The 17,477-nt window shown below is 31.9% G+C and overlaps 1 protein-coding gene across 3 annotated transcripts in view; it reads left to right on the top strand.

Moving 5' to 3' along the window:
• Window positions 1–17,477, top strand: part of LOC130440697 (uncharacterized) — a 57,384-nt gene that overhangs the window by 17,381 nt on the left and 22,526 nt on the right. For all 3 annotated transcript variants that reach the window (XM_056773979.1, XM_056773980.1, XM_056773977.1), the window contains 2 exons: window positions 10,872–11,054; window positions 14,058–14,187. In XM_056773979.1, coding sequence (XP_056629957.1) covers window positions 10,908–11,054; window positions 14,058–14,187 — 277 coding nt within the window. In that variant the 5' untranslated portion in view covers window positions 10,872–10,907. The remainder of the gene's footprint in view (window positions 1–10,871; window positions 11,055–14,057; window positions 14,188–17,477) is intronic.

Genomic DNA, 17,477 nt, shown 5'->3' with positions numbered 1-17,477 from the left:
GCAGAGATGTCAAACTCAATTTTGCAGAGGGCCATATATTAAATTTTGAATTCGTAGATGGGCCAGATTGAAAATAAAAATAAATGAACTGAAATGTTTAAAATACGGTTGTTGAAAATCATATCAAAGTTATAAAAGATGGTAGGTAATTATGTTGAGCTCGAGGACCCAGATACCTGCCTTCTTTTGCTCTTATTTATTTTCATGACGGAAAAAATCTGCTCACATAAATAGGTGCTACCAAACATGCAGAAAATGCGTACTGCATGCTTTTTGATTCCATATCCAATATCCAAACTTTTGAAACATTGTGTATAAAATGTAAGAGCGTCAATCTCATTAAATTTTTCTTTCAAAATACTATCCGATTGAAGATCTATCAACTTCATTTGCAAATGAACTGGTGCCTGAGAAACTTCAAAATTGAATGGGAATTCCGTTTCATTCATTTTGTGAAATGATTTTCTGTGCCAAATGATTTTAAATGAGCAATCGAATGAAGTCTAAAAGCTCTAAAAAACATGACACATTGCGATCGCGGGTCTTATTGATAGGGTCTAGGGGCCGGAAGCGGACCGCGGGCCGTATCTTTAACATGACTTATGTAATGCATATTTGAGAAAAGCTGCCGTGTGATGTTTCACAAATGCCCGCGTGTAAACATCTTCTGGAATACCTTTAAAAATTGCGTGCATAGATAAATGATCTAAGCTATGGTTTACATATTTAGAGCCAAGACGATTCCATGAGAACAACAGTGGTAGTCCAGACGTAGGGACCATTAGTTGTGACCCATAATGAGGTAGAGCATAGAAAAAAGCAACACGTGTTCTTATTACCAAAGTATTTGTATGTCTGTATTAAACCAATGAATAAAAATGGATATGGAAAAAATATTAACGTAACCTCGAATTTCTGTAAATTAACTAACATAAAAGTACTAGCAATTAGTGCAGTTTTATTCTAAATGAGACCAATAAAAAATTACTTTCAGATATTTGTGGCTATAAATCATGTAAAATTTTCCATAAAAATAAATTATTTCATTTATTTTATTACTTAAATATATGTTGAACATACTCATAATAATTCAATGCTGAAACGAAAGTATTCTAAAAATGTATAAGTGTTCGTGTAATTGAATAAACCGGATATTCATTGGAAATTTGCAGTTTGATCTGATTCTGTTACATGTCACGAAGATTTAATTATACTTAGGTCATTCGACAAGCTTCAAGTACGTTCCAAAGAAAACTTTTTCTCCGTTGACTCTCTTAGAAAATTTAAATACATTTATATGTATTAACATTTTTCTGCTTCGCTTCTTTGTTTGCTTGTGAGAAAATCCGCAATCTCGCGACACAATTTTCATTTGTTTATGAGGAACTTAAACACCTCCAAATCTTTTAAAACAATCATATCATATCAAATTTGAATTTAATTTCTAGTAAACATCAAGTTTCGCTCTACTCTTGTACAACCAACATTGAAAATACTGATCCGCTCGAGCTACTTTGTCTATATGCCTCAGCAGGCGTCAATAACGAAGCAGACTGATACTTTTTTCATAAATTACTAAAATTGTTCGTTATTACTATCATTACCTGATATTTTAGATTGGATAGGAGATTAATTCCTCGAACAGAATTTTATTTGTACTTTTACCAGAATGATTCTGACACGCATCGAAATGGCAAGATGCTCCTTTAACCATATGGGTGCCTTATTGTCATCATCTCTCTAGTTTTATATATCCCGTTTTATGGAGTTGTGTCCTTCACCTTGAAAGAAGATATGAGCAAAAAATTAGTAGCATTCCAAATGTGGCTTTATAGACTCAAGATATCCTGGTCTGGAGCAATTATAAGCATAATAACTCACAAAATACGGTACTTCGGCCATATAATGTGAAATGCATTAGTCCAAACCATCCGGTTAAGTTAAATATTTGGAGAAAGCGGTTTAGGAAGAAGACGAACATCTTGGTTTAAGATCCTTAGAATCTGATTCAATTCAACTCTTCCGCATTGCTGCTGACAGAATAAAGATTGTCCCAATGTTCGCCAAGAATAATAATATATAATTGATGTTATATCTGCACGTGTCTAGTCACTTCAAAAAATTGTCTATGACATTTGGATGATCTTAACATATTTCTCGATTTTTATTAATGTTGTGCATCCTAGATCCTATGATAAGTCATAATTTCTCATTTGTTTATTATGTCTCTCTTCAATCGCCCTCGGAATTCCTAATTTGATAATTATTTAGAAGTGGGGCTCCACCCCAAACTTACTCAAAAAATTTTACATTACCCAATCATGTCGGAATAGGCGTAATTGCCATCTACAGACATGAGGTCTGAAAACAAAGATTAGAACCTAATCTCCTTTCCTCTCCACCTCTTATATTGTGTTAACTATTAAACTGGTATCTCTGTTGAGAATTTGTCGGCGATTTGTCACTGTGGAAAAAGGGAGGAGGGTGGATTCCAAAAGGCCTAACACCAGGTGGGGCCTTCTTCCACGAAATTTTATCTAAACATTCATCAGCTCATTATGTCAATCGTTGAAAGTTTTTCGTGAAAAATGTATGTTTTTCTTTTATTTAATATTATAGATTTCAAGCATAATAATAAGCCCAAAATATGGAAGCCGTGGTACTAAAATGGATGGTTACATGCGGATGTTATGCTGACCACATTGATGCTTACATGCGTTGGCTACATCGATTCGTGATTTTTATATTAGATGTAATTGTTAAGTATTTTGTAATTGTTGTTAATTCATAATAATAAATAAAATAACGTTCTATTTATGTATAAAGAAATCATGAAACTGTAAACTAAAATTATGTTAAAAATAAAATATTTTACCCCCTAAAAGGATCCGAATTGCACCATAAAATTTTCAAAGTAAGTTTGGTGTGGAGTCCCACTTTTTAATATTTATCCCTATTTTATTTCTACATTGCTCGATTTAGCTTATTCCCATAATTGTATGTCAATTTATGGTAATAGATTGTTTCGACCCGAGAGTTAAGATTTTTTTCTTGATAATCCATTCGAGTTTCATTTATTACCATTTTATTTAAGAAACAGGACATTGAAAAAGATATGGGCTCGCCAACTTACTCAATTTAGCTAAAACTACTCCTGAACAAATTCAGTATTGCTACGAACTCGCCCACTGATATAGACCGCGAAGCCGGTTCTGTTGTAATATTTTATCGAAGTTAAACTTTAGCGGATGCGCATATTTTTGTGACCTATATACATTATGTAGTCCTTTTCCTTTGTTTTCGCCATTTTAGAGTAGATGTAAAATTTAATTTTAATATATAAAGCGCATGCTTAGTAGCTTTGAGTAGTAAATAAATTGATGTCATAATGAATACATCAGGACAAAGACAAGTGAACTAAAAAGTTTATTTAAATAAATTAGTGAATAGTTAACAATGTAAACTTTAGGATTATAGATAAATTACGTTAGTAAGATATACCGTGTGTATAAACAATTTTATAAAAGTACTTAACTAAATAAACAAACGTTGTTATTCCATAATAACAGGACATGTTGTATATAATTCATGATTTAACTGAAAAACTTGTACCCATTTACCTTCAAAAAAAGACATTCTGAAATACCTTGATATGTTAATTCAAGCATTGTGAAAATTGTAAATTGAACCGGTAAATTGGCAAATTAAAGTTTTTATCTCTGCATACAAAAATTTAGCCTTTCAACGACATGAATCAGGTCGTGGTTTGTTTACTAAACATTTTTTTTATCGAATTTTTAATGACAAGCGTGGTCAAGGTTAATTTACAGCTACAATATATTTTGTTTATATTAGTTTCGTTTGTGTATTGTACACGGTGTTCGAATCAAAAATATCCACCATAGTATAGTTCTTCCAATATCAACTGCAGATTGTAAAAATCCTTGCGCACTATTTTGTTTGATCTACCGTAGATACCTCACTTTATAAATTTATTATTTTTATAAATACTCTTAAAAATCTTATGCGAGAAAGTATGCGTTAAAAGGCAATCGAATCATTATAAATTGGACGGCATTATTCGCCGTTATTTAGACTGATGCACTTAATTGTAGTCCTACTTGGATCTTCGAAAAAAAGTCATTATTACACCTCGTTAACTTGCTACAACTGAATATTGAATTATAAAACGTGATTAAACGAGTAAAATATATCTAAGGGAGTTTGGCTTAAACAGGGTACCAGACGTGAACTGAGCCCTATTTGTACCACAATCGTTTCTTCTAGTAAACAAAATTTCAAAGCAAAAACCATAAAGGAAAATAAATTCTTTGCAAAAGTATCTTTATAAATAATCATGGTAGTCAGAATCGTCTGAAATAAAATAAATTTTCGTGAATTCTGGAAAATACACGTTTGCCTCTGCTTTCACTTCTTTATTTTGCACTCCTACTTCAATAGTGCTATATGCTATATAGTTTATACTTTAAGATGATTTAATAGTGTCATATCATTAGTATTAACAGATTCCGCGTGAGGCGCCAAGTGTCTCTATTACAATGAGTTACTCGCGACTGTATGAACCAAGAACAGTACCATAATCCAGTATGTCATCTCATTTTGTCGAGAGATGTTACAAAAATCGAAGCCGTAGTGCCATAATCCACACTGATTTTCATAATATGAAAAATGTTCAGATGTAGATCGACTCACAAAGACATACATAGAATACAAGTTTTATTTTCAAATTTAAAAGTCGTGAGATACGAGAAGGAAAAACCTTTTTGCTTTCAAGTGAAAACCTCGTATGAGAGTCAGGATTTCGAAGAGGTCATTATAAGAAAAAAAGGAAGAAAAAATAACTAATTTGGTTCTGAACCAAATATTGACAAAAACAAAAAGAAAGACTTATTATCTTTATTTGAAGCCAGTCTGATTCCCAAGTCATACTTATCTATTTATCAGGCTGTACTAGATTTAAAAAATTAAGTTTAATCTAAAATCCTCGTTCCATGTTGCTCAATATTATTTTATTTTTTGATGCTGTTCTTTCTCACATTAAACGTAGATTTACCGAATGTTACGAACAAACTCGCGAAATAAGTCCTTAGCTATAATGGAATTTTAAAATTCGGTGAATTCGCGCGGCGCATTCAATCTGTTTTTTATAAATGGCGGACGCGCCTTTGATGAACTTTTTATTATAGAAGGAGGTTTATTAACGAGTGGATAAATGTCAAACGGGTCCGTTCCTCATTGCTCGCTTTGCGTATGCTCTGGAACGTAACGTCGTCTGCGCGGTCAGCGCTCATCAAATGTCGTCAAACTCCCCAGGTAGAAACTTGATTCCTTTCTCAACCATCAAACAATTTGCGTTAATATTTACGTGTAAATATATTTTGTGTTGATAGGTAAATCATTGAAGAAGGTCAAATGTGTAATATTTTTACATACACGTATCATATTACTTAACTAAAATATCATTTTTTTATAACCTCAAAGTACATTATGGAGAATAATATAAAGAAGAACTGAAATCTGAATTATCTTATATATTAAAAAAATTGATGATTTCCATTCCGAGTCCGTTCAGGCGTTCTACCCAACCGATTTGCTTAATTTTTTTTTTCAATGAAATGATGTACAGATCAGCCATCAACCATCGGATTTCATCTAATTTTCACCATTCTCAAGTTATACTCAAATGCGATTTCCCCCTGTACATTACTTATGGGAGTTTTCCACATACACACGTTCTATACTCAATATCTCAGGTTCTATTTAAGATAGAGACTTTGTTTTGGTTTAAGAATACTAGCTGAAACACCTTCTTTCTTTTGAGTTTTTGAACACTTAAATCAGTTGAGTTGGAGAGGAGCTAGGCGCGGACATTCAATGTGGAGTTATGGATTTTTGTAGGTTTTTGGCATTTTTCTACATTCAAAGATCTATATCTCAGGTTTTAATATAGCTACAGATTTCGTTTTGGTTTAAGAACACTCACTGAAATACCTTCTTTCTTTTGAGTTTTTGAACACTTAAATCGGTTGAGTTGGAGAGGAGCTAGTCGCGGACATTCAATGTGGAGTTATAGATTTTTGTAGGTTTTTGGCAATTTTTCTACCTTGAAAGATCTATATCTCAGGTTCTAATATAGCTACAGAGTTCGTTCTTTTCTATTATAATGATTTCTGATACTTATTTAATGGATTCGATGCGAGCGAAGCCGCGGGTAAAAGCTGGTTTATTACGGAAAGTAAGAATGAACAGGAATTGAAGACTGGATTATTTAATTGTCCTGAGTTAAATGTTATACGTACTTTTCTATGTATTACACATTTCTATGTAGATACAATTACAAATTCAATATTTAATTAATAAATACACATTTTTCAAATCTATTTTCTTGGTTAATGTTGAATTATGTGAAAATATTTAATATTCGAATATTTTTGTATGTAAATTTTCATTCAATGACTATACTACTTTAATGATAGTCTGGAAAAATAGTTACATTAAGGATAAGTTATTTGTTGTAACAATTTATACGAAAAATACTCAAATCTCTTTATTTAATACTTTGCATTATAATCCCAACACTAACAAATGAATATAAATCCAATTTATTGTAAGGGAATGTTGCCAATGTGTTAGTAATATCAAAAGAGAACAATTTGAATTAATTTCAGAAAAAAATAGTGAATAGAACAAAAGTCCATTCAAATTTTATCGAAAAAATTCTCTGAGCAAATATCAATTTTTGGTATCAACATTTTAATGAAACAAAACCAATCACCAACTAATTTAAATCCAATTTTCTGAAGTTTCTTGTAATCGAATGATGTTATTGTTAATTAATATCAAAATCAAACTAAATAACATGCAAAAAATAGATTAGTAAATTTCAATTTCATGAAAATGTTTTACAGTTTGAATGAATATTTTATTGACATGAAATTAATCCATCAATAATAATAATATTCTACCAATGAACAAATGCTATTTCAAAAGTGTTTATTACAGTATTTCTTTTAAATAATTTCTAGGAAGGTTTATTTATTTAATTCCTGTGTTTCTTTTTGTTCTAGAACTTTGTAGAATTATATTTCTATTTTTTTGCAAAATATCAGACAAAAACGTGTCAGCATATCATCATAATATTGGCCAGTCCTATGGAAAAATTCACTTCTTTTACGTTCAATTTAAATACACTTATGGTACTTTGGTATCTCACGTAGTTTTATTCGAAGATCGCTATATACAAGGACAAGGATTTTATTAACAATTTCTGTAATAGTTATATTTAATGTGGGTCCCAAACGTTCACGTTTATTCGTGTGCATTTAGCCATTTTCACAATCGAAGATCCACTCACAAATCATTCCATGAGACGGAGCTCCTCAGTATATTTACGTAAATTTTCCTTGGTTTCTTGAGTTGTTTTTTATCCAAACACACTTTTCTTTATATGAGTAATAATTGTAATCTATCTCTCAAATTCTTATAAAATTTTGAATGATGAAATTAGAAACATGGCGGAAACCAACAATATAATAACGTATCGAAAACTTCGATCTCTAAAAGTCACACTTCCATCCTATGAAACAGTAAATGAAATTTTTGTTTTCAAAAACCGAAAATTCATTCACTTTAATTAAAGTTTATACCTGAAACTGCAAGTAAAAGGGGAGCAAAGAATTGAAAAAATCATATGTGTGGTTTATTTAGTGACATATGAGACGTCAATGTTACAATTTATCAATAATCACCGTTACTGTTAATGATTGAATCTTTAAACAAAAATACATTTGTGATTGTGTGTTGCATTTTATCACGTTCATTCAAAATTCCAAAGTGTTTCTTAATATATTTCCTTCATTAAAACACAAAATTAGATGTCGTCGTTTTCACTCAATATACATGAAAATATGTGTTAACAAGGAAAAACATGATTAATCAAAATGTAGACGGAAAGGTTTGTTAATATTTTTTATAATTAAATATAGTGGTAACAACAGTTTCAGTATTTTTGTTCAAAATTTGTAACTTGTAGCCAATAAAATTGGCATTGGAAAAAGTTGTTAGATGAAAATGCGCTCTGTATGAGCATCCAAGAAAATATCCAAAACATTTAGGAGCCACCTAACCAAAATGCACACATCCATCTGGAGTTTTAAGGTTAAGTCCAGTTCTGATGTTTTCTAGCAAAATGCAATCTCAGAATTTCATATTTTCTGGTTATAAAAAGTTTTTAGCTGGACTTCTCTAGATTAATGCTGTTTCATGTAAATACATGTTGATTCATGTATTAGTACATTGATTGTGTGACTTCTCCGGGATCATGCTGTTGTAGGAAACGTACATCAATTCAATTCATACAACGCTTTATATTAACCCGGTCATCGATTGTATCATCTCGTTTTATTATATTATTTCACCATTCGACTGAAATTGAAGTGATATCTCCTCAACTTAGGAGCAATATGTCATTGAAAAGACTCGATGCACTTACGGATTCCTCCAATGAAAAAAGTCGCGATTGTTTTCTTCATGCTTCACTCATAAATGAATTTCGAAAAAGGCATTTGTCAAGGTCGATCAAAATTAAAAACTTACTTGTTATACACACTGCTTGATATTTTCTAATTAGGTAATCTAAGAAAACAGCTGCGTCTAACAGACGACCGTAGGATAAACAATTGATTTTCTAGTATGTACCCGTGTTGAGTATTGTTTTTTGTTGCTAAATGGTGCTAAGTCGACTCCATACATACTTTTTAGATCTGTTTCACAGTGAAACTAATACAACTGAAACTGAGTATTCTTGCAGTTATTTTAATAAGTCCGCATTAAATAAGCTTTCAAGCAATTTACAAAATTTAGGGCACTTGTATTCATTTTTTCTTTAAATTACGGAAGTTTTCAAGACATTAATTTCCAATGTTGCATTAAAGTTTATCAAACATGAATAGGTTGCAAAGTAATAACCCAGTGGCAGTTGAAAGATACAAGAACAGTTTACCCCTTTTCATTTGATAAGGGAAGCTTCAGACAGAATTCTGATCATTTTCCACAAGTTTCCAATATTTTTGAGATTTATATTATACTTACATCTCGCCTACACTGAGCAAAAATGGAAAGTGGAAAAAAGTGGAAAAAAACCACCTAATGCCACGTTTCCAAGAGGAAATTTTGCACTTCTTTTAGTAGCAATTGTTTAAGAGGTAATTTCACAATAAAACTGGTAATAATAAGGTCGAAAATCGAACAAATAACTTTACAAACTACAAAAAAACTTACGGCAATATCATTTGTTTTCATTGTGGAAGCTAATTTTGACAATTTGTTTTGCCTAAATGAACGTTACGAACGAGACAGCGTTTACCTTATTTGGTGAATCTACGTGTATTTCACGTTTATTTATTCTATTGATATGTAATCGCAAGTTGTAATCCAAACAACATGCAAATCTGGAAATGAAAAATTTGCTTCGTTTGGATTTATTTTATACGACATGTTGGACATAGCGTGCCAATACCAAAAAACAGACTAAGTACAAAAACAAGAGTTTCTGAAGTTATTCGGATTGTCCCTATAAACACCTCTTGATTAAAAGTGGATTTTGTACAACAAATTGCGCGATAATTAATCAATCTCAACGAAGAAAGTGTTATCCAATGAATTGTAACGGGCTTACGAAGACAGTTACTTCGAAAAATTATCGGAAAAAGGCGCAGCCAAATCAGCCGACGTGTGCGCTTACTATTTTTTGCTCGCGCAAAGCTAGGCCGAGTTAAGGGATCAAAGATTTCATAGTTCTTCTATTTATGACCTTTCTTTTTCTGTAAATTTTAGAACGCATGAAACGGATTAAGTGCATGATTTTTCCCAGAGCTGAAGTTTGTTGGCACAAGTTAAAAGCGAGTGCCGCAAATCAAGTGAAGAAGAAACATGTCACGTTCTCACGTACGGTCAATTTATATAGCAGCCTGAAATTTTTTTAAACAGATCTTCTACTTCTACATATTTTGATATACATATCAGCAATGTTTTAATAATTAGCATAATTAGCTCCTGAGCTTCGAATACTGGGATCACAATGCTGAAGGCTCTACTTTTTTGAAAAACTCTTAAAAAATCAAGCGATTTCATATTGTTTTTCTTGAAGTTCTTGGTAGCAAATTATTACGATACGAAACAACAATAAACTATTGTTCTTCTTGAAAAGTTTACAGCAAAAATAATAGATTTTTGTCCGTGTTTTTATGGAAACACCGATAAAAGTTTTCATAGCTTAAGTAGACACGTAACACGTTGACATATAACAATTCATGTTTGACTTGAGTTATCATAAGAACAGTGAGAAATTATTTTCCTCATACCTCGGTTGAAAGTACGTACTTTCGTCCCTAAATAACATTTACTCCTTGTAAATCGGAAGGAGATTTCAACTTTCGGCCCGTGTAGTATTTACGATTTTTTTAGTAACCGGTCGGGGCAGGCATAAAAAAAATGCTCATCAACATTTGAAAAGTAGAATTAACTACGTACTTTCGACCGGTTATGAAGAAAAATCGTATACACCACATGGGGCGAAAGTTCAAATCAATTTAGCTTTCGTTCCTTGTAGTGTACATACATGTGTAACATTTTATAGTATCCGTAAAAATATGGTTTTTCATTAGAAGTGAATAACTATATTCATATTCCATTTACACTAAAGGCATTAAATTAATTTGGTATAATTTGTTCAATTTGAAATAATCTTTGCAGATATAATTAAGTTATTATAAGCGGTAATCCAAAATAAAATATTATACTGAACAGAGATGGTTCAGTACGTTATATTTATAATCTTTATTTGGTTACAGAAAAGAAACTGTTGTCAACAATAAGAAGAAGAGGGAATGGTGTACCTTTTAGCTAATTGGGGCATGGGAGAAAATGACACAGGTAAAAAAAAATGTGCCGAACCCGTTCAAGCAAGTTTTAGGCGTCAAGAAAATATTGGTGCTAACAATGACGAAGTTGATTTGTTTCCTTTGAATAATCAGGTAATAATATCATATTTCAACTAATTTAAATATATAGTACGGTGCAAATGAAAGGAATAAATTAGCTATTTCGTAAACTGGCAACTTTGAGAAAAAATCCTTCATCTTTAAACTGACTAAACTGACCTTTTTATTTTCGACGTCATCAATGTGAGCTTGTTTGTTTGTAACTCTCCTTTGTGTTTTATTAGAGTTAGTATATCCCACCACTTTAATTGCGTTCGTTAGCCGAGCGGGCTAAGGCATCAAATTCCGGATTCGCCGATCGTGGGTTCAAATCCCGTTCACGCTGTAAAAAATGTTTCTTTTTCACAAGTATTTTAAACTTTTAAGTTTGATGTGCTTCGTAAACTATATTTATTGCCACCCAGTGCCGAGATGCGACCCTCACTTTGGAAAACGTTGGTCTAAGAATTATAACAGATTACGGTTAATTTGCGTGATCCTGTTAGTGTGCAGATTATCAAGGTATTCTGGAAATTATCTGGCTGAATCAGTTTAAATGGAGAAAGTTCATTCACTTCTTATAGTGGGTACTCACTTACAACAAACCAATCCGAAAGAACCAAATGCCCCGCGAGCACTATATCAAGTTCGTCTAGTCGGTACGTTGCGCCGAACAGAATAAAACTTACAAAACATTTCCGGGAGCTCGGTTTTGAATGTTCGTTACGTTTGTGGTTTTCAACTGTGCGCGGGAAAAAGTGTTAATTGATGAGTTTGAAAGACAGTGTATTCTATGAAATCCGACAAATATATATTATAACAAAGCAAAGAAGCATGATGCTTGTGTGGCAATTGCTAGTAATATATGACGTAAAAAAATTCTTCTATCGAGTTTTAGAAGAGTGAAAGCATATTGTAGATACTGCACGAGCCCCAATGGCTAAAAAGAGCAGTGTAACAACCAATAATTGCCTTTCGAAATATCGTACCATTCTTGGTTATTCTAGGACCTACTAAACATATTTATTTTTTATATAATGTATATCATTAAGTGAGGCCATATATTGACGGCCCAAAAAAGGTGTCTTGTCCGCATCTTTCGCTCTTTTCTTTTTTTTTTCTTTTTTTCTATTACCAGCTAAAAAAAACACACAAACAAACACGGACTGATTACTAGAGTTTTGTTGCAGGTTATTCAGACCGCTCGCGATCATGATTGTTTGGAATGCGTGGCGCGTAAAGCTCGTTCGGAGTGTTTGTTGCAAGTGAATACGCACCTTTAAATCAACTAGATAATCTGCAGACTAACGAACATGTATGCGGTAAATTCCTTAAAACAGGTTCTGGCTTGAATAAAATATCTTAATTAGTGTTAGGTAATTGTTTAATATAATTAAAATGAATCAACTAAAATTTTACTCTACTGATAAAATATAGCAAATCAAATCAACTAGGAAAATCGTTAAAAAAGTCTAATGTTAGTTTTCTTTAAAATTGCAAAATTCCACGTCATAGAAATACTTATAGGGCGATATAAAGATTGATGAAATTTCGAATTGCACAAAAAATGGTTTGCAATCACATTTTCTGACGCCCTGACCATGACTTTTGACTGCTTTGTTGCGATTTGACGTAAGGAAATTTCGAAATCAGTAACATAAACTACTGCGGTCAAATTTCAAATTGCAATTGCTTGAGAATTCCAGTTTTTGTGTCCAGTTTGAAGAGCCCACCATCAGATCTTTTAAGAATTTCGGCTAAAATGTAACGGGGATTAATTTTTGATGTGTCAACTTCAAGTATTTTAATTCTGACTGTGGTTCATTTTTTGGCTATAGGATGCTTAGCATAAAAAACGAATATCATTTTCATGGCTAGATTTTCTAAATTTTCCTTGGCCTTTTCACATATTATTTTGAAAATTTTTACATAAAATCTTTTTGCCGTAACCTTCTCCTTCATACTGCGTATCATCTCGAATTGCATGATTGAACAAATTACATTCAATGCAGGTATGAGCACCTGATGATTCTTCAGAGCAAACAACACACAAGACTGATTCGATATGTATTCGATGTATCGATTCATTATGTATTGGAGCTATATTAGAATTAATACGCTCCCCAGCTAGTCCTTGATGTTAATGTGGTTAATTGATTTGAGGTAACTGGATCTTGACCAACGGTAACATTTTACTAGTGATCTTAGCGAGTTCATTTGAATCTTTTAAATTTGTAAGGGTTTCAGTGATTTTGTCTGGATAATTTTGTACTGACCCTACATTAAACTTTTTAATATTTTGAATTAATGAAGGCTGCAAAGGTGTATTTTTTGACACATCCATTTTCGCGTCATCAAATCCCACTCCAAGATACACGTAAGAACAAGCGAATGAATGAAACAAAAGTATTTAATTCACTATCTACCGCAATTTAACGATTAGTTACTATGCAAACTAAGTAGGTAAAGTGCAAATAGAAGCTTTTTTAATCGAAATTTTAACCGATAGTATCAGGAAATCTGCATATTATTAGTTAACATGCACATTAACGTATTCTGCATTCTAATGGTAGTCCTGGAGGAATCGGCCCATGAGTAGCGTTAACTATTTTTTGTACCCAATTCGTTTTTTACTGGAAAACGAAATTCCAAAGCAAAAACCATAAAGGAAAATAAATTCTTTGCAAATAAAACAAAAAGAAAAAAACATTTCCAATTCCAAAAACTAGAGTCATCATTTGATTGAATTATGAAGGGTTGTAAAGAGGGTGATACCACATACTCATCTTCTTCTTTAATACAACACAGTTTTTCTAAATCTCCTGGCGGACCTGTACTATTTGTATTTCAATAATGATTATAAAACACTTGAACAACTTCGGTTTAAGCAATGTGGCACGAGGTTCGCATAAAAAAAATTTACGTGGAATAGTATTCGATACTCGTGCACCGATTCCTCCTGGACTAATAGGCGTTGTAAAACCTTTTACAGATATCTGGTATATATCTTCTTTGAGTTAGAACTTGCATGATAATTAAATTTTTTTGTAATTTCAGGTTGGTGGTCACACGAGATTGATGGTATTGAATTCCAGTACAATAGTGAAGCCTCTAAATTTTCGAGAGTTGGATTTCTATCAAAATATACAGGAACAGGATATTAAAAATTTCGTACCGAAATATAAAGGTAAGCTGAGTAACTTATAAGAAAAAAGTGACCTTTTGGAAAGACTCTAAAGTGCCATTTTAAATGAAAACTTATAATTTTTATTTAACAGTTTTGAATTATTGGTGCTTTTAATACAATGTAGGTTTAGTAAAATTGTAATATTTGTAAAAAAAGTAAGACCAAAATAAATCTTTATCCGTACTCTTAACTCATTTTGCATGCTTTATTTTTTATAAACCAAAAAGTTTTCTGTATTCATTTTTAGAAATGTTATAAAATTAGTGATCGAGATCATTTCATGGTTTTTATTTTATTAGTTTCTTTATTGTGTAAACGACTGAGCGAATGAAATTTTCTAGAAAATCATTGAATTATTTGAGGTACCATGGATTCTGATAAGCTTCAACGAAAAAATTTTAATAAGCTCACATTAGAAAATAGCCATTTGTATTCATCATTTACCAAGATAATAATCATTTGGGAGCGACGGTCACTTTTAACTTTCAAGTGTCTTAATCCCATAGAATATTAGGTTTTATTGCAGATTTACAAAAATATAAGACTAGATAACAATTTCAATTTCAGGAGTAACATAGATATAAATAAAACGATATGTAATTGATTTCACAAAATACAACCTACTTATACATTTATTTTTGTGGATATTACGAGGATTGTCCTCCATAACAAAGATTTTTCCCAAAATCATTTTTATTATTCAACATAGGCCCCTTTTAATCTATCCATTTTTTCTAGCATTACTCTAACCATTTTCATATGTGCAAATAATAGTTTCCACCTTTATCCTTAAAATAACATATGTCCGAATAGTTTTGGCTCAAAACATTTAACCATATAATTTTGTAATTATGATACATTTGAACAACGTAAATCCGGACGCGGAATATCTAAAATCTGGACTTATTCGTTCGTATCGAAATTTTTAGCATGAAGAATATGTTTATAAAGTATTTAATCTTTTCATTATTATTATTATTTTATAAATGAGATTTTGTGCAGTATTAAACGCATTGAAATATAGGTATGACCTAAAATACGGAAATATCACCAATCCTTTCCAAGTGTTTCTGGATTTACGATTTTGTACTGTACTTTTTTTATTTGCGATAATTAACGGTTTGGTTACTAACAAAGTTGATAACTTGAACTGAATGTAGGAGTCCGGGCTCCTAAACTAGGTGTAATTTTCTGCGAACATATCTTATTCCATCTTGGACCACCTGAACATTTATTTCGTGTGCTTATCTAAAAATTCTACGCCGTTATTGCTCCTCATTTTCAGCTAGTCACTCTCCGTAATACACTTTGTGAAAAAAAAGTGCCCAAAAATCTTTCATTGGACGAGCCGGAGTTTATCTTTGTTTTGGTACAATGTTTGTTATTTTGATGTAGCCAATTTTTAGTTACTTTTGTATAATGGTGGGACGCTAAGTGCGTCTAAAATATTGTTAATATACCTTTCAGAATCTACAGGTTTACCCCTTATTTGACGCACATAAAGTCTGGATATCCCACACTAGCAAATTTTTCCTTTTCTTTCTTTCTGCTCTTTCTCTGGCAAACATTTTGTCTGGAATATGGTCCGTTAATTTCCGTTTTAATCCATATTGAAATTACTATAATAAAGGACTACTATTAAACTTCAAATCAACAGATTTTGATTCGTCCACAAAAATGGATGTTTCATAAAATCCGTTTTTTGTACATCTATACGACTAACCGTTTCCTTTATTTGCAAAACTTTTTCTATGTGTTCCATAATGTACACATCAACAATGTCTTCAACATAATGTACAATATATCCTGTACCCTTTAAGGGTTTGTTAAGTGCTCGATTAGGAAAAGTGACCGGGCGCCGAAATGGCCAATATATTATAAAAATACAACTTCAAATGTTATCGCTTATATAATAAACTTTTAGTTAAATAGTACATTATACTAGAGCTGATTGCAATAGAATATTGGCGAATATATTCTTTTTTCCCAATACAGTCTTTATTAATGGCCTTCTAGCGTTTATAATGCGTTTTAAAAGAGTTTTAAACCTCTACAAATCACTGATTTACCGCACATGCGATTTCATTATATGAAATAATGGTGTTCTTGAGACTATAGAGGGGATGCTCAACTGATTCAACAAGAGCTTGCCAGAGATACCGTAAAAGAGTTTTTGAAAGTGCACATAATCGTATATACTAGGCTAAAAAACGATAATGTAAAAATATGAATATGAATATCGTGAAATTATGAGCCCTTAATAATAATATTGAGGGGTGTATCGTTACGACTATTGATTTTTTAACAGTAATCGCATTTTTTTACTCAAAACTTATCAGTTATCAAACATTTTAGCGACACTATATTTCTTAGTAAATTAATGTGCCTTAAAAATTGATTTATTTTTTCAATTTTGCGTTTCGATAAAATTAAAAAACTAAACCGATGTTTAAGGTACTATTACAAGAAAACGGCTTGTTTTACATTAATTTACTAACAAAGCTTTTTTCTAGAAAATTTGATTCCCTATAATAATACGAATCGCTAAAATTTTTCAGATAAATAATCGACAAGTTTTGAGTAAAAAAAGCGATTACTTTTAAAAAATCAATAGTCGTAAAAATACGCCCCTAATATTTTTATTAAGGGTTCAAATTGTCACGATAGCTTTTTTATCATCATGAATGATATTTTCACAGCATAGTTAAAAAAAGTCGTTTTTTGGGCCCAGTCTAACAAACTACAATCATTCCGATGCTTGGGCCATAAATTATTAATCTTTTTTTACATGAATTTGATCTAACTCGAGTTAAAATGTAAAAATATCTTTTTTTTTGCAAATTGTTTTTTACACAATTCTCAATATTCTATGAACCTCATATGTCCTATGCAGACCCTGCACGAGGAAACGCGAATGTGAATGATCCTTTTGTATACTTTCGCCTTCACTTGCCTCGCCTCTCTGTTACTTCAGTACGTGTCGGTTATTCGGGCGTGAGGACGTGAATATAGCATCCATGGAGAATCTGGAAGGCTCGCCCCGACTTCCCTCGACGATGACGAGAACCTTTTGGAGGCGCCTCGCATGGGATTTACCGAAGTATGCATATAGTAAAGACGCATTGCACTTTTCACTTAATTTAGTGAGGTTTTCAGAGTTGAGAAGAAAAGACGTTTAGTTAGGTGTTTACTTTAGTTTATACTTACTCTATACTAACTAATTTAATGCTCAAATTTGAATTTTGGACACCAGATTTATTTAAAAAAATATTTTGACATTGTTAACATGG

The sequence above is a fragment of the Diorhabda sublineata genome, chromosome 2, assembly GCF_026230105.1.
Source record: "Diorhabda sublineata isolate icDioSubl1.1 chromosome 2, icDioSubl1.1, whole genome shotgun sequence".
NCBI classification, from domain to species: domain Eukaryota; kingdom Metazoa; phylum Arthropoda; class Insecta; order Coleoptera; family Chrysomelidae; genus Diorhabda; species Diorhabda sublineata.
Note: the sequence above shows the minus strand (reverse complement) of the source record. Positions and strands in the feature narration are given on the sequence as shown.